General features: G+C 45.2%; 1 protein-coding gene across 2 annotated transcripts in view; it reads left to right on the forward strand.

Annotated features, from left to right (window-relative positions):
* The window catches only part of Uxs1 (UDP-glucuronate decarboxylase 1), a 75,213-nt gene that overhangs the window by 11,602 nt on the left and 37,749 nt on the right, over positions 1–25,862 (forward strand). Inside the window, exons 2-5 of one of the 2 annotated variants that reach the window (XM_052744975.1) lie at positions 7,937–7,964; positions 9,646–9,709; positions 10,004–10,047; positions 20,207–20,267. In XM_052744975.1, coding sequence (XP_052600935.1) covers positions 7,937–7,964; positions 9,646–9,709; positions 10,004–10,047; positions 20,207–20,267 — 197 coding nt within the window. The remainder of the gene's footprint in view (positions 1–7,936; positions 7,965–9,645; positions 9,710–10,003; positions 10,048–20,206; positions 20,268–25,862) is intronic. The other variant, XM_052744976.1, reaches the window with a different exon arrangement.

Genomic DNA, 25,862 nt, shown 5'->3' on the forward strand with positions numbered 1-25,862 from the left:
AGCCTTGGCAGCATGGATACCAGGGAGAACTGGGTTTGGTTGGATTGAATTGGGGTAATTTTCCTTCCCACCTGCTGTTTATTATTGGTGAGTGATCAGCTGCATCCTGTCTTCTTCCACGGGACGTTTGATGTGGCTAAAGAGGAGAGGGCTGCCCTCTATGCTCCTAGGTGATCAGTTGTGACTTTGTCTAGACCAAGTCCTCCATAGACTCGGTTCCCTGAGCTTAGGTAATGGGATGGCACATTCTTCTAACCAAACAACGATCGTCTCTTTCTGTGCACTGTGTCTGCGGGGCCCTCAGTTATTCTAAGCATGGTGGCAATGAATCTGCTTTGTAAAGAGATGTATTAAATCTACTGTATATGCTTGCCCTGCTATACACATGCTCCTGCTGCGTTTTACCATGACTGGCTCCTCCAGAGACACCTCCCCATTCCTGCCTCCTTTGCCCCGCCCCACGATTGCAGTCCCCCTCCACTCTCAGAGTCCCCCACCTGCAGCCCACCTCTCCCGCTACTCACATCCCTCCCCTCCTCTCTCCTCTGCTCCTTACTCTTGGTCTCAACCCTTCTCTTGCAAGATGCCTATTTCCACACATACTTGACTCTGCCTGCCATACCCCACCCCAGGGCACATTGTTAGCTTCATCTCCAGGAATAACTGTGTCACGTAGGGTCTGCCCACTTTGATGGCTACCCCCGTGGAAAATGAGCCCAGCGTGCTTCCTCAGTTAGGGTACAGCCCACTGAGGGTCATGTTTGTGGACAGAGGAACAGATGCAAATTGTGCCCCTGGGCATTTGGCTTAGAGGTCATCATTCCAGACCCCTCCCCCACATTCTGGCCCTTTGCCCCCATGAACTCAAAATGAAAAGACTGACTTAACCATTCAGAACTTTAAGGCTCTGTTCTAAGTTTTCAGGAAAATCTGCAAATAGAAAAATAAGTCCCCAGTGTGGGAAAGATGGAGTAGGAAGTACAGATAGTTCGAGGGTCCCTTTGTTGTTCTCTTTTTAACAATTCCATTTTCATAAGAGAAGCTAAAGAGATAACACTCCTTTAGTAGCATCAGGGGAAGTATATTTCCATTCCTTGAGAAAAAAATATTGCCACACTGTCCTTAGGGTCATCCTACATCTGTTTAACAAGCAAAGTGAGAAACATGGTGTGGTTGCGTTTCCTGAACCACCCAGGTCTCTGTTGGTGTCTGAGGTTCCTTGGAGAGAGTAATAAGAGTTCACACTCCTTATCATGTAACTCTGTCTCTTGATGGTTGCAAAGTCACTGTTGTTTGTTTTAGAATGAGTCTCACCCTGGAGCCTAGACATTTGCTGTGCAGCCTGGCTGTCCACACACTTATGGTCCTCTTGCCTCAGCTTCCTTAAGTGCTCTGATTTTATGCATGGTCCACCATGCCTGGCTCTTCAAAGAAGTTTTGCTATTTGAAGATGAAAAGTTGTTAGGTTTATTTCTTTCCATTTCTTCCTGATGTCTTTACCAAATTCGATGTTGCTCTCCAGGCTTTCAATTGTAAAGATTGGATATGTTTGTGTTAAGAGGAGATTCCAAAGACTAGGACTTTGAGTGTGACACAAGACCCACACATGTCCTGCTGCAGATGGCAGGAATGGTGTGGCTCTGTGGCAGAGATTTGGAGACAGAATGCCCAGTTCCAGCTCTAAGAATTAGCCACACCACTGTTATTAATGCCCATTCCCAGCAAACTTTTTCTCTGCAGTCCTGTTACTGTGGAGCACCAGGTTCCTAGGGTTAAGGGCAATTTACAGTTGGATAGAAAGGTTCTGGGCTTACGGAAATTTACATATCCTTCTGAGGTTTAGTTTTAGTTCACAAGTCAACATTCAAATAACCCAGGACACTTAGAGAGTCTCTGACCCTTCTAGGTAATCCAGTTGCCCTCCCCATAGGTGTATGTATATGGGTCGTCTAAATAGCTTTCTTTGCATCCTGTGTCTCTAAACAACACTTAGACATTTTTAATGTGCTGGTGGCTTTAGACCATCAGTTTTTCTGTGATGTACCTTCATTTCTATGGAAGAAAGTTTTCTGTGCAGGGCACATCTCATTCATCTGATGGTTGCACAGATGATGTGCATAGACATCCTACTGTCTCCTCATTTAGCTGGAAAGCCTTTGCATGAGGAGCTTCAGCATGAATGTTCTGCTCCTGCAAACTGGTTCTTACAGCATCCGGGACTAGTAATAGAACTGTAGCTTAATGCCTGCCTCAGGATTCCAAGGTCAGCTGTTTTAAAGTTCTTCCTGCCATCTGTACTAGCTAGGGTTCTCTAAAGGAAGGTACATGCACGTGCACACATACATACATACACGGAACAATTCATAGAATGCACACATACAACACACACACGTATGCATGCACATTTATTAGAATGTATTGGATCAGCTTAAACAATACTCTGGAAATAGTAACAGGTTGCATCACACCAGAGAAGACCAAGAGTCTAGTATTTGCTTAGTTTGCAAGGCTGGTGCCTCAGCAGTCCATGTCTGATGCCAAAAACCTGGAGGATTCCTGGAGAGCCACTGGTCCTCCGCCCAGTGAAGGCAGGAAATGTTGGTTCTAATATCTGAGAAAGAATCAGCCGCAGCAACAAAGTAAATTAATTTAGTAGCAAGAGGCAAGGCCAACTGAGCAAAAGGCAAATGGTTTTTCCCTTTTCCATGGTCTCTTTACCTAGGCTGCTACCTGAAGGTGCTACCCAAGTATGGGGTGGGTCTTCCCGCATCATCAGTCAAGGGTAATCAAGACAGTTCCTCAATTGACACTCTGCCAGGTGATTCAAACCTGTGGGAAGTTGACATTTAAAAGCAGCCATCACAGCAAGTTCATTCTTTGCTAATGGAATCTACATTGTGTATGTGCAGGTAGTTAGGACAGGGGCATGTCCTCCCTGTGTAGGTGAGGGTTCTGCAGTGGAGCAGAGGAAGGACCCAGAGGAACATCTTGGGGGCTAGTTGTCAGAATCTGGGAAGGCCAGAGGCAGGGGAAGAAAGGATTGATGGCCCTTTGTAAAGAGAGTATTCGGTGTTGTGTGATCCCTAGGCCAGAAAAGTGTTGGCAGAGTCTCATTATAGAGGGTCCTTCTGGCAGCCTGCTCAGGAATATGGGACAAGGGCATTCTGGGGTTCACTTCTGTGGTAAGAATGCCCCCCATAGTCTGGGGCATTTGAACACTTGGTCTCCAATTGGAAATTGTGTTTGGGGAATTTAGGGGGTGTAACCTGTTAGAAGAAGTATGTCACTGGAAAGTCATGTGCCACTTGTACTTTCCTTTCTCTGCTTGGTGCTTACAGTAAAGGACATGAGCTCTTGGCATAGCATGATAACATGCTTACCTCTTCCCTACCATGATGGAGCTCTTACCCTTCTGGAACTGTAATCCCAAATGAACCCTTGTTCTATAAGTTAGTTGCCTTGGTCATGGTGCTGGACTGTGGTCATCATGCCGGACTTTGCTGTGCTGAGTGTAGGGCGGAACTTTCACCAACCAGCTGCCCTAGAATCCTGCACAGCAGCACTTGGGGATGGTCAGAGCGAGCTGCCTCAGCATCTTCCTGCTTTCCATCAGAGAGACCAATTTGTGTTGAGACATGGATTGTTTGAGGACGGGATGCACAAGTGTGATGGAAGAAATCGGAAGGTACTCCGGGTCAGGGAGGCTGCTTGCTGCAATGGTAATTAAATTACAGCATGAATGTTGGAGGGACAGTCAAACCACAGCAGTAGAGCAGCAGGACTTTATGACATAAACCTGGGCGGTGTGAGCCTCTGATAAGGGTTTTGTAACTGGGGTTCAGGACCTATCAGCAGGGGCTGGTTAGGGGTTGGGAGCTACAGGGCAAGGCTAGGGCCACAGGGAGGTCTGATAAGTCTTGCTGTGCCTGAGGCTCATTCATTCACCACTGTCTTGGGGACTGGTTTCCATCCTGGGTGATCTCTTAGCACATATACACAAGACCTGGTCTGTGAGGATGGAGAAGCTGCAGTTAGAGTGTGGGCAGCCCCTTCAGTGAGGTTCCTGTTGCCTGGCCTGTAGCACCTCAGCTCTGTCTGCAGTGGGAAGTGGAAAATTGAAGCTTCCCTTTTGAATTGGAAGGATGAAAACGAGCATCTTCTCATTTGAACTTTTTGGCTAGTTAGACCAGAAGTTCACTGTTGCTCTTACCACAAGGATGATGGATGTTCTCGTCTGCTGGGAGAGAGGATTTTAACGAGGCCACCTCAGAGCCCATCCAGGGTTAGTCACATGTTTACCCCATCCACAATTTTTGCCTTGTTGGTATTTTGAAGGTTTGCAAGGCCCATCTTCCCCAGGAGCAGCTGACGTTTCATTGGGGGAACAGCCTCAGTCACTGGTGGTGAGGATCTCCTCAGAACTGTACCCTATACACTCCTGTGTCTAAAGACAGTCTGTTCCTGTGAATCGGTTGCTTCTGCTGAGGGAAATGCTACAGGTGGGCTGGTTGGAAACGCACCTCATGCCTGCTTCTGTTTGAGGGCTGGAATTGATGTCTGACATCTGTGAGTTAAAGGGAATGATGAACTGAGCTCTGCTCTGATTCAGGCTGTTTGACCACTTAACTACTGTACATTGTATCGTGGCCTTTGAGGTTGGGAGTTCTCAAGGGGAATGAGTCTTTCATGTTTTCTAATGTCTGGGACTTTGGTTAGAGTTAAATCAGGCAGCTACTGGGAAGACCCACCAGCACATGGCTTCTTGGCTAGCCCAGGAGCAGTACACTCAGCACTGGGTGTCAGTGTGTCCACAATACTCCCCATCCAGCCTTCTTCCACGGTGACACAGGGCCACCAGGCTGACTGTGCCCACCTTCAGAAGTCACCTCTGATCTCCTTGTGGTCAAAGCAGCACAAAGCCCATGGAGTTCAGAGAGGGACACAGAGCCACCCACCCTTGCGACAAGTATTATAAGTGTAATCTTGGAGTCCCTGTGGTGGTTTGAATGAGAGTGGCCCCCACAGGATCAGGTGTTTGAATACTTAGTCCCCAGTTGGTGGACCTGTTTGGGGAGGATTAGGGGGTGTGGCCTTGTTGGAGGAGGTGTGTCACTGAGGGTGAGCTTTGAGGTTTCAAAAGTCCATGCCATGCCGTCTTGCTCACTCTCTCTGCTTGTGGATCAGGATGTAACTCATCTACTGCCCAGCGCCATGCTTGGTGCCATGTTCCCACCGTGATGATAATGGATTAAATCACTGAAGCTGAGCAAGCCCCCAGTTACATGCTTTCTTTATAAGAGTTGTCTTGTCACGGTGTCTAGTCACAGCAATATAACAGTGACTAAGACAGTTGTGTTGGTCTTGGTGTCTAGTCACAGCAGCAGAACAGTGACTAAAACAGTTGCGTTGGTCTTGGTGCTTTGTCACAGAGATAGAACAGTGACTAAGACAGTCCCTTTGTGTAAAAACACAGTGACACCATAGAGCTTTGCCAGGAGCACTTAGCTGATAGAGCTGTAGGTCAGAGGAAGCATTTTGATTCACTAAACACACTCAGAAGAGTTAGAGGCAAGCACTCACCTGTCTAATAGCAGAATGGGTGCAGCAACATTGTGCTGGAACTTTCTTTGCCAATTGTACTTGAAATGTGCTCAGGGTGCCTTCTGTTTGTACGATTTCTATTTTGAATGTTTTCTAAATTAAAGTGTTCTGGTCTATAGCATCGGGTGGTGACACTAGCTGGTCATTTTCCTGAACTGCTGCGAGTCCTTCATAGGGGAGCAGGTTACTACTGTCCACCAAGCACTTCTCTGAGGTTGGTATCACTGTGGAACATTTGCCGCATGGCATCAGGGTTGGGGATCAGCTTAGAGGACAGTTTTGCAAATGAGCACAGTGCCATTCTTCTCTGAGAAAGTTTTTAGATGGATGCAGTCTAGGTGCTGGTAGCTTACACCAGTAATCTCAACACTCGAAAGAGTTTGAGCTAGGAGAATTGCCACGGGTTCTCATCGGCCTGGGCTATAGACTGAGACCCCATTTATAAAAACCAAGCAGAGCAGAGTGTGGCGGCGCACACCTTTCATCCCAGTACTTGGGAGGCAGAGACAGATGGATCCGTGAGTCTGGGGCCAGCCTGGTCTACTTAGTAAGGCCAGTCAGGTCTGCATAATGAGGCTGAATGAGAAAACAGGCAATAACAGAAATTTTAGAAATACTCTACTTAGTTTGTCTCTCTTTTAATTTCTCCCATTTCTTGCTTCCCACTGGTGAGCTAGTTCAGGGTCCTCCCACCCCCCAGTACTTTTCTCCTCTCCTTGAGAGAGGTGTTTTTTCTGTGTCAGCTACATTCCCCTTCTTGACAGTGAGATTTTTTGTGTGGGATGCTTTGGATACTGATCCTAGTCAGATCTAATGGCAACAAGAAGATGCCTGGGCCCATTGCATACTAACTTCAAGGTCTTCCCAAGCTCACACAGTGGCCAGCCCTGTCAGCAAAGACATTTGTCCACATTGTGTGTGAATTCCCCATACCTGACAGGAAAGAAGACAGAGAGGAATGTGGGCAGAATGTCAGGACTGAGCATTGACAGCAAAAGTGTCTATGAAATAGTCCTCTGCACGATAATTTAAAATGATTTTGCATAGTCCAGTAGGTTCCCTATTCCTTCTCCCAAAAAACGGGAGCCAGATGTGCTTCAGATTTCCAGAGGTTTTTTATTATTTTATTTTTTAAAAATAATTTATTTAGCCGGGCGGTGGTGGCGCACGCCTTTAATCCCAGCACTCGGGAGGCAGAGGCAGGCGGATCTCTGTGAGTTCGAGGCCAGCCTGGACTACAGAGTGAGTTCCAGGAAAGGCGCAAAACTACACAGAGAAACCCTGTCTCGAAAAACAAAAAAAACAAAAAAAAAAAACAAAAAATTTATTTAATTTTATATGCATTGGTGTGAGGGTGTCATATCCCCAGGAACTGGCGTTACAAACAGTTGTGAGCTACCATGTGGCTGCTGGGAATTGAACCTGGGTCCTCTGGATGAGCAGCCAGTGCTCTCAACTGATGAGCCATCTCTCCAGCCCCTCCAGAGATTTTTTTTTTTAAAAAAGAGTATTTGCATGTCCTTGAGTTGTCTTGAGAAGGGAACTGACTCTAAACAAAAAGTCAATTTGTTTCTTATACTTGCAGCCTAAAGATAATTTTACACAATATTCTAAGAAATTTTGAGCATGAAACTGAATTTCACGGCATGGAATTTCCTGATTGTAGTAGTTCTGAGCCAAGGCTCAGAATCAGATTTGGGCACATTTCAGATACCGGATTTAGGATTTTCAACATTTTTATGTGTTTAGATATCTATGATAAGATGTCACTGTTGGGTCGGGACTAATTCTGCGGAGTTAACTAGAGGTCACTGTGCTCAGACACCTGGTAGATAACCCGCTGGTCAGGTGCCTGTAACCAGACTGGGAGAGGACTGTCAAGTGCCCGCTGTGGAAGGAGGTGGGGAAGTGCTGCAGTGAACAGCGGGCCAGCACCTCGGGCCCCGGTGAGCCGCTCTGGGCTCTGACTGTATCGACACACATAGGGAGAGCTTGGACTGAACCCTACCTTCTTTGAGGTATGCAATTCTTTGACTTTTTTTTTTCTAGGACTGAATCTTTCTTAAACAGAATATTGAGGACAAAATGTTTTTCAAAGCACATCCTTGAGTTTCCAAATGCCAGAACTGCAGGAGTACATAGGAATCTTATTTTCCACTTCTTATAGTCTTGATTTTCCTGAAAACAGAGTATACATTTTACTGTCTTTGTGAATTGTTTTTTTTTTTTCAGTGAACTTTAAAAAGCGTATAAAAATTAAAATTTGATCAGTTGGAATCCCTGAATATTATAGGTTTAAATACTGATTTTTTTTTTCTTTTTCTTTCTCTTGCAGCTGTTTGGGGCAACTTTGTTAACATGAGGTAATTGTTTTTCATTACTTGGGCATTATGGTTGGGTTTTATAGAGTCAGTTGTAACTCATTTGGCTCATGAGTTAATTGAATATTTTTGATGAGCTGCTATGCTGTTCACACATCTGGGTGTTTCATTTCTCCTGTGGGTGTTCTCAAGGGATGCAACTGATTTTAGAGTTTATCCCGGTGAAGTTCAGATGGAGACGATGGCCAGTGTGTTGTTACCTGTCTCCATCCCCTCCTCCCGTAGATACACACAGTTGACACTCGCCTTTACCACTCACGTGTGAAGTGCATTCTGGGTGGCTAGAGTGGGAACAGAGGGCCTTGTGCACAGCTCTTCCACAAGAAGGATGTCTTAGGAGTCAGGGTTGCCTTCTTGCCTCAGGGAGCCAACTACAGCTTGAGCCTTCCCTGTCTCCAAAATGCTTGGGACCAGAAGCATTTAGATTTTAGAGGGTGTTTGTTTGTTTTCTTTTACATTTTTGGAATATTTTTGCATGTAGAATGAAACTGTGTGGGATAGGACCCGTGTTTAAACACGGAATTCACTTGTATTTCTTACACTATATATATAGCCCGAAGGTGACTTTATAGATACTTTTGGTGAGCCTGTGTTTTAACCCTGACCTGTCCCTTGAGGTCAGCTGTGGAATTTTCTTGTTGGTGCTCACCTTGTTTCAGATTTCAGGGTATTTTGGGTTTTAGATGTTTGGATTTTCAGGTTAGGGTTGTTTGGTCAGTACTAGATGTGGTTGTCTAGACCTCCTTCCTGTCTGGGGTTAAGGCTTGTGGGACCCTCTAGTTTGAGCGTGCATGTTTTGTTTTGTTTGTTTTGGGACAGAGTATTACCATGTAGCACAGGCTACCTTTGAATCCTCCTGCCTCAGCCTCCCGAGTGCTAGAATTAACAGCCATTCATTACCAAACCGGCTTTCTAAATTTTGTACCAAGTTTAAAAACAAAACTTAAGAAATCAGCTGCAGAGTAACAAGCATTCATTTTACAAGCGGATTTGCTACAGTAGTGCAGTTGTCTGTATAAAGAGACTTTTGCTCCACTCTGCTATCTCCTGGTATCAGGACATGGAAGACTAGCACTGCTGTTCTGATGGGGAAGTTGGCATTGGGAGCTTAAAGCTGAGCACAAGGAACAAGCTGGCTTCCTCACCCCCAGCAGCCTCCCCTTGTGGAATTGGTTATGTGAGACTGGTGGGGCTGTGTTGATCTGATCCCACTGCCAGTGTGTGTCCCCTAACAAAGGTGGCTGTGTGTGGATAGGTGGGGTGCTCTGGTCTCCTTTAAAGGTACTCTGTTTTTACTTGGAATAACTCCATTTTGTGTTAAATCCCTGAGAAAGCCCAATAGACAAACACAGACCCCTATAGACATGCTACACCCTGCGTCTTAAAATTTCTTGTTGGGTGTAACATGGAAGTAAGATTATTTAGTTTAATTGAAACAATCTGTTGTGTGGGGGGGGAACGCCACTTGTTCATAGACCTGAGGAGATTCCCTCACACTGTCCTATTTTTCTCTTCTGTGCCCCCTGCTGGGGAGAGCTGGAAGTGGCGATCAGTACTTGAGCAAGCCGGGCAGAGGGTCCCTAAGTAGGATTTGCTTTGGGGTGATTGGTTCAGAAGCAAATCTTGAAGACACGAAGTCTTTCAACTGATCTCAGTTCTGCAGCTTTCTGCTCAACAGGTCTATCCAGGAAAACGGTGAACTAAAGTTCGAAAGCAAGATCGAAGAGGTTAGTCTGCCCTCCTTCCGCTTTGTTCCTGTTTCATTCGCATATCTATCAATCTCCCCTTCTTGGGGGAGCGGGGCGGGGCGGGAGGGGGCCTTCATGGCAGCTTGATGCTATTTAGTGCTTCTGCAACTGAAGCGTCATCCTCTTCCGTGTGGGGACTTTCTGCTGGTCAGTCTGTAGACCGTTTGCCCTGTTAAAATCAGTTTTGCTTTATGTGTGACCCTCCCGTGCTAAGCTAGGGCAAAAGAATGGAAGGCCTGTTTGCTCTAAAACTGATTTTTGTTCTTGTTCCAGATTGTTGAACCATTAAGAGAGAAAATCAGAGATTTGGAAAAAAGGTATGCACACTTTTTTGTTTGTTTGTTTTGGCTTTAAGAAAATGTCTTAGATGGGTGACAGGAAATATCAGTGTTTAGAATGTTCATCTCAGTTGAGTTCATTATATAAGAAATTACATATGAACTTAGAGAATATAAACTATTAAGGCATTCTCAAGAGAGACCTTCCCCCCTCCCCACCAAGAAGCTGGGTGTTTAAAGTTGGAATGTAGCAGTACTTGTTTAGAGACAGTCTGTCTGTGATGTGCAGACTCCTGGAGCTCACTGTATCCTTACTGGCCTCACAGCCCTCCCGCCTCGTCCTCCGAATGAATGCTGGAATTATAAGCCAGGACTACCACACCAGGTCCTGGATGTGGTCTTCTAAAACCCTTTATCATTAAGGACTATTTCCTATGAAAGCCATAGAGGTCCTTAAAGAAAACAAAAAGGGAGATTTTGTTTCTTTGTTTGTTTGCAGTTTGTTTGAAGTTAATTTTTACAGTGGTTTTGCTGAAGCCTTAACAAGAGATCCTAAACTTAGAAAAAAAAAAGTCCTTCTAAAATCAGGACTAGAAAGATACTACAGTGGATGAACGTTTACCCTGTAAGACTGAAGGCTGGAGTTAGGAACCCCAAATCCCACATGAAAGTCCCATAGATGTGTAGCTCCTGCAGTGCTGTGGGACTGTTGATTCTCCTGCCCAGTTCTTTTTTTTTTTTTTTTTTTTTTTTGGACTACTTCCCCCACCCGCCCTGCCCCATGGTTGCCCCTCCCCCACACCTTCCTGTCCCGCCCCACCCCCTCTCACTTTTTTGTTGTTGTTTTTCGTTAATGCAGAGTCCAGTTAGTGATGCCTGCTGCCAAGTTGACTGACCTTGTGCAGGTCACCATGCCTGCTGTGGGTTCATGGGGATAGTGGCCATGTCATGTCCCCAGATAGTATTTCACGGCATTCCTTCCTATCCTTTGGCTCTTTGCTTCTTTCTACCACTTCTGCGGTGTGGATGAGCCTTGGGGTAGGGACGTGGGCTGACACTTAATGCTGAGCACTAACAGTCACTTGTTCTCAGCAATCGGACAGGTTAGGAGTCTATGCCTTAACTACTGCCAACTCTTAACAAAGGTGACTCCGACCAAGGTTAAGATACGCGCTAATCAAGGATATATATACATCAGTGTGTCCATGAGGTCGTTTGACATTATGTCTATATTAAAGTAAATCAACAGTTGTGGGTACCTGCCTGAGGCCTGGGACCTCCCCAGCGACAGCCTTTTAACCAGGTTTACAGTACCAGGCTTGAGCTCCTTCCTGTGCCTCAGTCCACTCCGGAAGCAGTTGGCTATCCTGTAACCTTTATACCACTATGGCCCTAGTGGGTACATCTTACTGGTGGTTGGTACTGTAGCATTCTGGCTCTCCCGGTTGACTTTCCTCCCCGGTGGCTGGCACAGTACCATTTGGCTCTGCAAAGGCCAGCCAGCCAGGGAGAGGTTCTCAGGCCAGTTCTAGCCTTATTGCTCAGTGCTCAGTAACCAATGTGTCTTACTTATATCTTCAGTGACAGAGTCTTGGCACTTGGTTATGGTGCAGTGGTGACAGCTTGTATTATTTTGGGTGCTATGAGGCCTTCCTCATCGATAATACATAGGCACCGAGATTTTAATTAAATACTCTGTGTCTTCTAGGAGCATGATTGTCCACCCATGCAGGGCACCTGTATTAGTTAGTGGTAGCTATGATATAACACCATTACCATAGCAACTTAGAAAAGGAAGGGTATATTTGGGCTTATGGTTCCAGAGGGATGAGTCCACGATGGCAAGAAGTAGCAGGCATGGTGGCAGGAGCAGAAGCTGAGAGCTTTACATCTTAAACCTCAAGCAGGAAGCAGAGAGAGAAAGTGAACTAGAAATGGTGTGAGTCTCTTTTAACTCTCAAAGCTTTTCTCTAGTGACATACCTCCTTCAGCAAGGCCACGCCTCCTTAACCTCCACAAACAGCACCAACAACTAGAAACAAGAATTCAAATGCCGGGAACATGTGGGACATTTCTCATTCAAAGCATCACATTCTGCTCCCTGGCCTCTGTAATGCAAAATACATTTTGTCAAACTTCAAAGGTCCCTGTAGTCTTTTATAGTTCCAACACTGTGTACAAGGCCAGTCTCTTCTGAGATTCCATGCAGTATCTTACTTGCGACCTCCTGTAAAATCAAAAAGTGAGTTACGTACTCCTAACATACAGTGGCACAGAAGACACATTACCATTTTAAAATGGAGGGATGAGGGCACAGTGAGGAAATACTGGAGTAAGCAAAACTCAAACTCCATATTCTGTAGCTCCATGTCTGATAATTGGGACTTCAATTTTAAAGGGCTTAGATGGCTCTGCCCCTCCAGCTTTGACACCTCTCTTGGGTGGGTTCAAATTTTTGTATGCCAGTCTCCTTGGCAGATAGCACATGGCTCTGGCATATCTAAAGTCTGTGGTCTCCGACACAACCCAGATTTTGCTTTTGCAGCTTCACACAGTGACTTCTCAGGGCCTTTACATTGGGACTCCCCTGAGACATGTTGCCTGGGCTCGGAGGCTCTCTGAAACTGCAATAGATGATTCTACAACCCCTTCACTCCTTCAGACTTGATGCCTCTAAAGATAGCTCCATATGGACAACACTGTCAAGTTCGGCTGCCAGCCTGGGATGGCCCTGGCCCCCGGAACCACGTTAGCAGCAGCTTTTGATCGCAGTTGCCTTTCAGGAGCAGAAAACATTTTATACTTTTTTTTTTTCCCCTGAGTTGGAAGCTTAGGGATCTCGCCCTTCCCATTGTTCCAGTTCAGATCAAGCCTTTCCTGTAAGGCGTTCGTCTCTTTAACAGTTGCAGCCTCTTTTCCACCAAACTTTGGCTGCACTGTTTTCAGTAGTGTCCCGGTTCTCCGCAGACTATGCAGTTTGTTTTCTCTTCTGCCCCTGTTGCCTTTTTTTTAGACCCACATAAGAGTGATTGCTAATAACTGTGCCACAGGATCTATATTGGGCTCTCTTGAAATCTTTGCCAAAGAAGTGAGTCCATCACTTTTAAATTTACCATGAACAAGTTCTTAGGACAAGAACAGAAAACTGCCACATTTTGGGCCACAATATCACAAAACCAGTCTTTAATCCAGGTGTTAATATTCTCCTCCTTTGAAGGCTCTTGACCTGGGCCTCCACCGTCTGCATGGCTTTCTCAGCACTACAGCCTTCCAAGCGCCTAGTTCATGGCCTTGGGTTGATTTTTGGATAGGGTGAGTTAAGGATCCAGTTTCATTCTTCTGCATGTAGATATCCACCTTTCCTAGGTCTGTTTGTTGAAGATGCTCTCTTTTCTCTAGTGTGCATTTTTTGACGTCTTTGTTAAAAATCAGGTGGCTGTACACTTCTCGCCTTTTGTCAGGGTCCTCAATTCTATCTGATTCTGTTCCGTTGGTCTATGTGTCTGTTTTTGTACCAGTACCATGCTGTTTTTATTACTGTGGCTCTGTGGAGTAACCTAAAATCTGTTATGATAATACCCCAGTAGTACTCTTTTCAGTCAGGATTCCTTTGGCTATCTGGGTCTTTGCTTCTATGTGAATTTTAAGAGCCCCCTGTAAAGAATATCATTAAACTTTTGATATTGCATGGAATCTATAGATTGCTTTTGGTAGAATATCTGTGTTCACAGCATTAATCTTGCAAATCCATATGCATGGGAGGTCTTTCCATCTTCACTGGCTTCAAACCTGGGCTAGTCTTCTTAGAGGAGCACTCTTAACACTGAAGTCTTCAGTTGTATTCCAAAAACCCCAGGGCAACTGGCTAAAAGCCAGCCTGTTTAAAAAGTCTATACGGGCCATAGCTTTATATAGGTTCAAGTGGGTGTATGCAAATGAGGTATAGAATAAGGACCAATCAGGAAAGAGCTTGTCAGCCGGGAAATGAAAACAAAGCAGGCCAAAACAAGGAAGATTTCCAATCTGGCCCATCCATTGATGTTATTGTGCAAGTGCAGAAAGCCGGGCATAGCCACTTGGTACTTAGAGCCTTGACTGCCAACCTGTGTAGCTGGGGCCTCTCCAGCCCCTTTACCAGCACTTGAGAGGCAGAAATGGGATACCTTCTGACAAGCTGGCTGGCTGTACTCAGTAGAATCAGTGAGAGACCCTGTCTCAGTAAACAAAGGCCATTGGAGACACACAGCATCAGCTTTGGGCCTCTACACCTACTCACACATGTGCATGCACACACACACACACACACACACACACACACTCCTTCTAAATTCATCTTGATTTTTATAAACTATGACAATCTAAATACATGTCCATATAAACATTTTTGTTTCTTTCCTCCAATTAAGTATAGTATTTCCGTAAAACACTGGAAGAAAAATGTAAGTGTGTTGAAGTTTTTCTTATCCAAGCTATGTGAATTCCTAAATTCTCAGTGCACATAGATTGAGGCTAATCGTTCCCTGCTTGCACTTGTGCAGGGTGGTCTCATAGAAAGTTTCAGAACAAGAGAGTCATCCAGAGGGCATAAAATAAAGTGCTGTGTGGAGTCTGTGGTCATCCATCTGTCCTTGCCACAAAGTTGCTCAGATTGTCAGAACTTAGTTCTGGTCGAGTGGCTGGGAGGGAAGAATTGAACAGCAGAGGCTTCCAAGTGGATCAGGCTCCAGCAAATGTTCTCCTTATCACTTTGACTCGGGGGTATCTCCCCTGAGTGTACAAGTCTGTCATACAAGCAATTTCTCTTTATCACTTGCAATTCTAAGTCAGTCACATCTCAGGCACCAGGACTTACTCCTTCTGTGTGAGGTGACAGTTTTGTGGCAAGAGTAACAGTTGAGGGCCTAGAGAGATGGCTCAGCACTTAAGGTCACGTGCTACTTTTGAAGAGGACCCAGGTTCAATTCCCAGCACCGAGTTTGGGCTGCTCACAACCACCTGTACCTCCAGTTCAAGGGATCCAATGCCCTCTTCTGGATACTATAGAGAAACGCATTCTAATATCCATATATCCACACACTAATACACACGTACTAATTTTGTGTAAAAAATAAAATACATCATAAAAAAGTAATGATTGAGTCCTCAGAAACTTAAAAAAGGAAAACTAGTACAAAGGTTTTCTTTCCTGGGATGTTTTAGTTATTTGTCTTAACATTCTGTAATCCCCTTATCAAGTCCAGAGCAAGGAGGAGGAAGTGGAGAGTCATTTCTCTTTGATTTTAAAATGTCTAAATGACTAACGGGCATAGGAATGGAGAAAGGCCCAGCAAGCATGTTCACTCCTTTCCCTCTTATCTTCAGCTGAGCAGGCAGGCAGGCAGACTCTTACCTCCACCTCTCAGTGAAGGGGAGGTCATTGTCAACAAGTTCCCTGAAGAACACACTGGAAGGAAGCAGAGGCAGAGGAAGTACAGAGTAAGGCCCTGTCCTCAGCCAATTAATGCGACGTTATTTGTAGTTTAAAAATCTCCTTACCTTCATTTGTGCAGAAATTCTGTTGCTGTCTATATTTTCATTGGCTAGAAGCCAGAAACATTTTCTCCAATAAGACTGCATAATTTAGGATTTTTTTTGTTTGTTTTTGTTTTTGGTTTGTTGCTGTTGAGACAGGGTTTCTCTGTTAGTTTTGGTGCCTGTCCTGGATCTCGCTCTATAGACCAGGCCTCACTCTGCCTCCCGAGTGCTGGGATTAAAGGCATGTGCCACCACCGTCTGGCAATTTAGGATATTTTAATATTTTAATCAAGGTTTTTAACAGATAAATTGTTCATGGGAAGAAACAACCCATTACAGGGTTTCATTTCTTTAAACAGACTCACTGGTTAACTTACAGAAAGCTCAGCGAGGCAGGCAGCTTCCCCGAGGCAACGGTTTGCAAACAGAATCCCTCAGAAGGCAGCGGTGGTATGGCTCCCATCGACACCTTTGTGAGGTTCTTTGTGCTTTTAAACTAGAGGAGATGTGGGAGCATTTCCACAAATGCAGTTTTGTCAATCTGAGACAGAGCTGCCTTAAGAAAGAGGCAGGGCTTGGCCTCTGGGTCTCCATATTGATTTCTTGCTAAAACAGCCGGCTTTCCTTGATGAGTGAGGCCTGGGGGAAGAGCTGGAGTGCTTCCTTCCCTGAGACCATCTCAGGTGTGACTCAGGAGGCTTTGTGCTGGAATTCACTGGACCCCTGGTTTCACTTTCTCAACTGAAGCATCCTCTTGACAAGATAGGAATGCTTCTGGAAATAATGTGCTTTTTGTTTTGTTTTTTTATGTGCTTGTTACTTTGTACAAAGTGGTCTACAAAAAACGAGGTGGTTGACAATTATGTATAGGGAAACACGTGAGGACAGTGTTCTGTACAAGCCTGAGCAGGAGTTATATGTGGCCTTCTTATCTTAACCATTTCTGCCCTTCCCCTCCCCTGCCCTCCCCCATTCTCTCCTCACATGGCTCCCGTTCTCTCTCCTCCTCTCTGCAGACAGTCTCGTACTGTGGCTCATGTTGTCTTGAGCCTGCACACTGGTTCCCATTTGTTAATACTGATTTTGCAGTCATTCTTGGTGTTTGGTGCGGTTCTAGTACCTTCCACGGAAAAGTAAATCCTCAGATCTTCCTTACATAAGGTGACATAGCCTGCGCACTTGAATCATCTCTAATGATGTGCTTTGGTCAGTGAGCATGCCGTGCGTGACAAGGGCAAAGGAATGACAAGGGGAGAAGTATCCACTTACTCCACGCACTGAAAGCATTTCTCATCTCAGTTGGTTGAACTCAGAAAGCCTGTTGCATGTGTTGCTTTAATTCTCTCAGTGTTCTTTGAATATACTTTGTAATGTTGATGATTTGATTTTCCTTTATTGTGGTGTGGGCTTTGGAATCCAGGGCCTCTGTGTGCACAGTAAGCACTCTGCTCCTAAGCTACATTCTTAACCAAGTGGTGACTTAGTGGAGTCCTAATGAGAGTGCTTCCTGGTCTTCTGAGTGTCCTAAAAACCCTAGGCTGAAGTCTAGAATGACTTTAAATAATTGATAAAGTGATAACTGGGTCCTAGTTGTTTTCTGGTGAGGTCCTATGTGTTACTTTGATAGCAGGGATGCACACCATCGGCTTTAGTTCTAAAGTATACTCCCTGAGAAAACTACTTACCATTTTCTTCCTGGGATAAATAACACACCAAGTTTGCTAAGGGACTGTAGTTGGCCTTCCATGTCCTCAGGTTCCACATCACTTTCAGCCAACTGTAGTTAGAAAATATTTGGGGGACATTGCCTCTGTAGTGAGCATGAGCTGAAGTTTTGGTTACTCCCCAAACTATGGCATAGTGACTGTTGATGTAACCTTGGGTTGGTGTCGGATGCCACATGAGAGGCATTCAACGCGTTACTGTCTGGGGTCTGGACCAGGTTTGTTTGCTCTTCCAATGAAAGGCTTTAAAGGCAGGGAAAATCTTGAGTGCAGCACACAGTTGCAGCAGGGAGATTGCAGACACTGCAGACCAATCAGCTGGCTTTTATTAGAGGCAAGGGAATGCCCACAGCAAGCACACAGAGAGGAAGACCCTTTGAGGGAGAACTTTGAGCCCCTGGCCTTCTCCATGTTTAACTAAAGCAGGGTGTGTGGAGGTCAGGGGTGCGTGAGAGGTGGGGGTTCAGGTGCCTGAAATCCAGTCTGCCCTCCACAGTTGGGGGTTTTAAGGGTCTTTGAGGGGCCTTCCTTCCCTAATTTGGGGTTGGTCAGCTTGAATAATGTCAGGGAGTTGACAGACCCACAGCTTTGGAGTCCCCCATGTTAAACTTGAACTTACCAAACAAGTCGACTGCAGGAGGATCCTACTGGGAGGGATGGATGATTGCTAGGGGTGTGGATCCCACCAGGCCTTCAGGCCTTTGTCTCAGGTCATGAGTTTCAGGAAGAAGCTGGAAGTTTGACATCTTTGTTATCCATTTGTGACCCTTCCATATCTGCCTGTCTGGGATTGCTCTAATTCCTAGTCTCAAAAGCATACCGGTGTGGGTGTGGGTGTGTGTGGGTGTGTGTGCGCATGCACTCTGTGTAAGAGACTTGAGCATCCTCCCCTATTAGAATCTTCTGGTGTCTTAGAGCTCACCCCTGAGAATGCTGAGGGGTGACACTGCGTCCAGAGCTAATAACTTGGATTGTTTGTTCTGTGGCTGATGGATCTGCTCGCTCCTGGGATTCGCTTGGCAGTCTTGTACATTGGTCCTCTCTGAACCGTGTCTCTCCTCTACCCCTTTGTTTTTTTTTCCAGTGTGTACCTGCCAGCTCACTCCCCTGAGACACAGAGAGTGAAACTCCCGGGTTGGCACTGTAGTTAGCAGTACAGAGAGCTTGACTAAGATGTTAGCAGCCCTCAGTTTGATACCCAGCTCTATTCGAAAACAACAACAGAATAGAGCGAGTCTTGAAGAGGAAGCCGCAGGGAGGGAAGGAACCACCACCGTGTCCAGTTCTTTCTGCGTTTTTTTCTGGCCTAGTAGAGGTCATGTCTCCGCTCTCTGTTGCTGCTAGCGGGTGGCTTCTTTCATCACTACCTCTCAGCCTATAGTATGGGAAAAGAAAGTGACCTGGGACCCAATTGAGAAGCTGGAGCGGTATGTCTGGACCAACTACCTTTATTCACCAGCCCCCACATGCCTAAATGAAAGAGATGGTATAGCAGAGGATCATTTGGCAAGCAGGTCGTCTTTCCAGCTTTTCCAGGTCTTCCAACATAGCCAGAGGCTTCTGGCTGCTCTCCACAGCACGGAGCATTCCACATTTGCTGGCTCTCAGCAGCATATAGCAAAGACAGTCTGTGACTGGGATGGTCACCGTGGGCCCTGGGTGAAGCAGGAAGTGCTGAGCTGCACACCACTGCCCGGCAGCTTGCTTGGACCACAGAGCTGAGAGCCCAGGGTTGCAGCCCGCACCTTCAATTGTGCTTCTGTCTGCCTGTGTTTAGAGTGTGCAAGGGAGCTTGTCATTTTGAGAACAGGAAAGCTCTTCCTAGGGAAATTCTGCAAAGGAAAGGTCTTCTCTGCTCCATGTCATCCTGACTGCCTCTTCTCAGGGAACAGCCCCTGTATCATGAGTGTGGTGTTCCGTTCAGTTCAGTGACCATTAACACGTGCTCTGTGTCCCAGCTCTGTGCATGCTGGGAACGGGGAGGTTGCAGACAGCCTCACTCCTCTCCTGTTACAACAGGAACTGCAAAGCTGCACACAGATTCATCTAGAGCGCTGCCAGGGAGTCTGGCAGAAACTTCTAGAGCAGGAGAGTTTTATTCTGTGTCTTTGCTGTCTTGCGAATCAGTCTTCCCCATGGACCTGTGACTTCACATTGCTCTTGTGCTTTATCTGATGCAGTACCCCCACAGTGCTGCCAGTGTGTGTGTGTGTGTGTGTGTGTGTGTGTGTGTGTGTGTGCGCGCGCGTGTGTGTGTACACTGAAGATTGAAGCCAAGGTCCTTCCATGTCTTATCACTGTTACATCCTCAGCTCTTTTTACTATAGTTGTAAAGTAGGGGGAAGGCAGAGTCTCACTGTGTTGCTCAGACTGGCCTGGAACTCTTGATCCTCCTGCCTCTGCCCCCCAGGCTGAGGATGAATGTGTGTGGCAGGCACTACCACGTCTAGTGCATTCTACGATCTTACCTGGCTGAGTACAGGAAGTGCTCCTCCTCTGCTGCTGCTGCTGCCAGCAGCTTCCTTAACCTTAACTCAGCCTGAGTCTCCAGCTGGAGCCAACCAGGGATATTAAGGAATGTCTCAAACCGGAACTAGCCAATATCCCCTCTGTTCCCCTCTGGAGGAGAAAGGAGCGACGACAGCCATGCTCTGAGAGCAGATGGAAAAAAAAATACTCACCTGAGATGGTTTACTTCAACAAAAAGATATACATGTATATATACTGTAAACCAGGCATTCCTTTATCAGTACTGAAAAAGGTTCAGAGCTGTTTGTCGTAAAACCTGTAGGGCTGGCATACACCTCAGTGGAGTGCTGCTGTTTCCTGCATGGATTGCCAAGCCAGGCTTTGTCCACAGGGTTCTGAGAGTGCTCCCCTGTGCTATCTGTGTAGAACCTGGGGAGTGACCTGGGAACCACATTGGACTGACTTTCCCTTTTAATCTCTTCATATTATAGTTTCACCCAGAAATACCCACCAGTAAAGTTTTTATCAGAAAAGGACCGGAAAAGGATTTTGGTAAGTTTGCACACCAGATTCACATTTATATTATTAAGAAATTTGCTCTTAATGTTGAGATTTCTACACTATTAAATTCTACCTCCTCATTTGATGTTTTATATTTTTATATAAAAATATAAAACATCCCATTTGATGTTTTATATTTCGTTTGCATTGTTTTAATGACATCACATACGGACAAGGAACCTTGTACCATTAGCAGCTACTTTTCCTTTCTGGCTCCCAGCATCCACTAAAGCTGCTCTCTATCCCCAGGGCTTTGCCCAGTTCGAGTGTCTCATGTGATGAAATGATGCACTGTGCCTTCTTATTTCTGGCTTCTTTGACTTAATGTTTCCAGTGTTGTCCCACTACCTTCCTTTTCACGGGTGAACACTGTTCTGTTTTATAGATATGTGCCATATCTGGTTTGTCCATTTCTCAGTTGATGGACACGAGCAGGTTCTACTCTGAAGCTGCTGTGAATCCTGTTGCTGTGAACGTAGGTGATGTTGTGTAGGTGTGTGGCTTCTTTCTTTGTACTCAGAGATAAAGGAAGTCTACATTGAAAAGGCCAGAATTAAGCTGTCTATAGTCAGAGACAACATGTTTGTATTTATAATATAAAGAATCCTCCTAAATAGAATTGCTAGAACTAACCAAAGGGTTCTGAGCTGAAGGATTCAGTCTATGTGGAAATCCTTGAAGCTCCATACATGCAGCTTTTAACCTTCTCTGGTTCTTGGACCTCAGTGGTGACTACCCTAGGGGCTTCCCTGACTAAGAGTCTCCTTGTTTAATATTAATGCAAGCTCTCCAGGAGAAAAATTATATCTTATTATTTTGTGGGACGCTACAAAGAGATTTTACTGTTGTGTTTTTTTTTTTTAAGTTACATCTTTTTTGAGGCACCATACACATAACATGCAATTCACTGTTTAAAGTGTAATTCGTTGGGTTGGTTTCTTTTGTAATCCCAGAGTAGCACAGCCCTCACCAAATCCAGTTTACCATAGTCATGATGCCCCAGAACCACCATATGGTAACCCTAGGCAACTGCTTACCTCTCAATCTACGTAAGTCTACCACTCAGCTTCATCATGACAGATAGGGTGACACCACATTTGTTTGTCTGTGATGGCTCCTTTTACTTAGCATGTTTCTAAGGTTCATCCATGATGAACTGGGACTATTCATGGGCTTATTGGCCATTTTTGTATCTTTGGATACTTTTTTTTTTGAGGTGACTTTTCCTTCTTATTACTGGATCATAATAGAGATTTTTGTATATTTTTGCAGGTTATTACCACATTTTTGTTCGTAAGTTGTTTTCCCATTTTGTGAAAATTCTAACCATCAAAGAATCAGCATGCACTTGGAGAGATGGGAGAATTCCTCTTTTTGCATGGACTGTGACTCAAGCTAATGCTTTGGAGAAGTCCAGCACCCTCCTTAATAGGTCAGGTGACAGTGTGGTCACCCAACGGTGGTCCCTGCGTCCCCTGACCACCAAAAGGAATTTTCCTCACAGTTGAGCATGTTTTACAGGCACAGAAATGGCAGGAACAGATGTTTTGCTGGTCAGTGTTTTAAAGGTAGCAATAAATGCACACACACACACACACAAAAAAAAAATTTGTAAGCAGCAGTAAAGGCACACAGACCTGACAGGTAGCAGTAAAAGTATGCCTTTCTCAGCCAGTGGACCCACAATATGACTTTTGTTCAGATAGCTGGACACAAGAGAAGGGAGAGGGCATCTGTCCTCCAGGCAGTCTCTGGCAAGTGTTTGTCTTCCCCAGATAAAGGAGTTGGGGCATTAGCCAGCAGGTGGAAATCAGCACACCAGTAAAACTTAGACTTCTACTAAACTATCATAATGAGATGCACATGAAAGTATGTGTGTGTGTGTGTGTGTGTGTGTGTGTGTGTGTGTGTGTGTGTCTGTATCCCTATCACCTCTACTTCAGGTGGTCTATTTTTGCTTATTTTTTTTTTAACTTTTGATGTTTGTGTTTCAGTGGTACAGTTCAGAAGTTATTGCCCAATCTAAAGTCACCAAGATTTGTCATGTCCTTTTCTAAGAGTTTTCTAGATTGGAACTTAAATTTAGGTCTGTATTATTGTAAAATGTGAGAACATGACTGCTCCACGGTATGGTTGAGGGGAAGGTTTTTATTGTGGATGAGGGAGAGAACAGCCAGAGGGCATCTGGAAGAGTCCAGAACAGGGAGAGGAAGTAGTAGACTAGACACGGCCAGTAACTGAACGCGGCCATGAGAGGAGAGATAGAGAGCAGAACAAGAGAGGGAGAACGAAGTGGGGGGCTAAAAGGATCAAGAGGGCACATGGCCAGAATGGCAGGGTTGTGTAGGAATGAGAAGCTAGGGGAAGGAAGCCCATGAGCTGGAGAAGTTTAGGGTAGGGGGTGGAGTAGAAGAACTGAGAAGCCACAGGTACCCAGTGAGCCTGGAGTCCAGCAGACACTTTGGTTTGCTGCTCGGAGCTACAGTTAGCCATTTGTCCTGAATTTCTTTTGGACCTGACAGTTTTATTTGTAGTTAATTTCTGAATATAGTGTTAGGGGAAGGGTCTTCATTCTTTTGTCTCATTTGTCCTTTACAGTCTGTCCTGGTATCTTTGCTGGGAGTGGAAAATCATCTGAATATGAGTATTTATATCTGGACTGTTGTGTCCACTGACTTACAGATCAGTGTTGATTATTATGGTTTTGTAGTAGGTTTTGAAGTTAAGTGGCATGTCATATACTTTGTTACTGCTCCCCACCTCCGTGTGCGTGTGCGTGTGCGTGTGCGTGTGTGTGTGTGTGTGTGTGTGTGTGTGTGTTGTGTTCACGTGTGCATGCTTGCATATGTGTATGTGTGTGTGTTTCTCCAAGATGGTTTGACTGTTCTGGGTCCCTTTGAAATTCCTTAAAAATTTTAGGATCAGCTTGTCAGGTTTTCCCAGGTTCTGGTAGAGACTGTTAAATCCGTAGCTCACTTTGGACCATCTTGCTGTCTTCACATTAGACTGTATTACTCTTGATAGGATCGTGGCTGTCTTTCTGCGGTTCTGGTCTTCTTCAGGGTGCCGGTAGCAGTCTGTTCTAGTCTGTGTTGCCGTGTGTCCGACTGACCACAGAGCTGAAGGTCTGCGCTTGTATTTGTGTTGCCGTAATTTCCACGGTGCAGAGTCAATAGCTTCTGTTGATGAGAAATGTCTTGGCCCGTGGTTCCGGAGACTGGGGTCCTGCATCTGTCGCCGTTACCATGTCACCCATTGGCAGGGGAAGACAGAGGCGGAGCCTTTGCTTTTATAAGGACCCCACTCCCACAGTGAAGCCACCTCCCATCCCTGTTGCCTCAGGAAGTGACTTTCTGACAAGGGGACTTTGATGGACTCAGAGCATAGGCACACTGGTAGGTAAATACCTATCGTGGTCTTGCCAAGGCTTTCTTGCAGGTTTTCTTTCTCTTTATACCTTACTGCTACAGATGCGCTTAGAATTTCTGGTTCATGTGCCATCTCATAGGGTAAGGACATTTCAGCATCACTTGGTACCTGAGTCTGGCATATTGTTGCTGAAACCTAAGGCCTTTTGCATAGTGGTCGAAGCCTTAGACATGGAGGTTTGTCTGGAAATTTATTTTTGTCGATTTGCGGGGCAGCGTAAATTAAATGCTCACCTTAAACAAGGCTATTTGAGCTATCCATTAGTTCCCAGAAGAGCAAGAAATACATGGGCGTTGACACGAGCTGGTAAGTTCAGAGCTGTGCTATGTCAGGGTTCACCGTTGGTCTTCCTGGGGTTGTTTCCATGTGAAATAGTTGTCTGATGGGATAAAATTTACAGTTAGAACAGTATAACTGCATAGGTACGTTATGAAAACCCTCCATTATTTTCTCTAGAAAGGAAACAAAAGGAATCTAGTGTACCTTAGTCCATGTTGCACAAGATGCCTCCAGGAGTTGCCTGCTGAGGGTGTGGGAATGTTAGGAGCAGGCATGTGTAGTTAGGCAGCTGTATTTCTGCTCCTGTGGATGTCTGCAGGTCTTCTGGCTGCAGAGACACTAGAGCACCACAGGGGAGCTCACCTCAGAAACATTTGCACGGGGATGGGTGGAGTGTCAGTCAAAACAGTGAGAGTTTTTAATTTGTAATCATGGACCTCTTGGGAAGCGTAACTAGGTGAAGCCGATGAAAATTTGCTGGAACTGGTGGTACCTTTGGCCTGCAGTCCTAGCTACTCAGAAGACTGAAGCAAGAAAATCATTAAATCAAGGCTTCTCTGGACTACAAAGTGAGTTCAGGCATCTTAGCAAGACCCTGTCTCAAAAGTGAAAAGAAAACCAGGGATCTGGATGTGCACAGCTCTGGGAAAGAACATTTGCTTAGCATGTGTGAGGTCTGGATTCAACCCCCAGGACCCCCAGAAAGGAGAGATTAAATGAAATGAGCTGTCATCCCGAGTCAGGTACTAGAGAGTGTCACATTTGGATCAGATATTTTCCCAGAAAATCATTTTATTATAGATACTGTATTCCATGTAAGTAGAATATAAGTGTACTGATATAACAAAATACTTGAAGGTGGGCACTTTTAATTCTCCTGCCTCACCCTACCCAGTATTAGTATTGTAGGGGAATTAGAACATCAGTTAACCTAGTCCAAGTGGAGAAAGAACAGGACAAGATAATGGCTGCCATCCCTGTCTGCCTCCTGAGCTGGTGTGTTGCATTCCCATCTTCCGTTCTCTGCTGGAAGGAAGCCATTTTTTCCTCACCCCACACTCCATGGTAACATTCAATTTGAGTGAATTCTTCTTTGCATTTTCAGAATATTTTTAAACACAATTAGCATGGCACATCTGTGGTGATTAGTTAGGATTTAGGAAAGATGTTGCCGTTTGCCCTCCAATGCTGGTCCCTTTGCTGCCTCCTTGGCTCTGGAGAGCTGCAGCCCTCATGTTTCTGTTCCCACTCAGATGTAACCAGTCAGGGGAGCATTACTTACGGCTTTCCTCTAGAACATCGATGGTTCTCACTTGTTCTTAGAACTAATTGGGAAGATGCTAGTTTTGCATGACAGCTTTTTTAAGTATAACTGAAATATATACTTTTTTGGTAGTTAGCCAAGTCCTCTGCGCTTTGCTGACATTTTGCTAAAGTGATTCTAAACATTAGCAGTAGTGGTTTTAGAGCTGTGAGCCATCATCCTTCAGTACCCATAAGGATAGCTTCTAAGGCCTCATGGGTAACAGAATCTGAGGGTGCCTTTTTATGTAGCTTGGGTTGGTATTTGCACAGAACATGTACCTCCCCTTCTGCGCTTTAAATTATCTATAGATGGCTGTACCTCATACAATGTAAATTACACTCAATTATGTGTGATATCATATCATTCAGGGAATGATGCCAAGATAATCACCTGTGTGTATTTGGTTCAGATACAGCCATTGTAGACCACACTACAGTTCCAGTCCAGATCCCTTGAATCAATGGGTGTGGACCTGAAGATATGGAAAGGTCATCTGTTGGAGTAGTCAGTATTTCATCTGTTGTAATACACGTTTTTGTATTGTGCAACTCTGCTGATGGAGAGCGTTTGAA

This window comes from Peromyscus californicus, unplaced genomic scaffold (genome assembly GCF_007827085.1).
Source record: "Peromyscus californicus insignis strain IS unplaced genomic scaffold, ASM782708v3 Scaffold_19__1_contigs__length_69161282, whole genome shotgun sequence".
Lineage (NCBI taxonomy): Eukaryota > Metazoa > Chordata > Mammalia > Rodentia > Cricetidae > Peromyscus > Peromyscus californicus.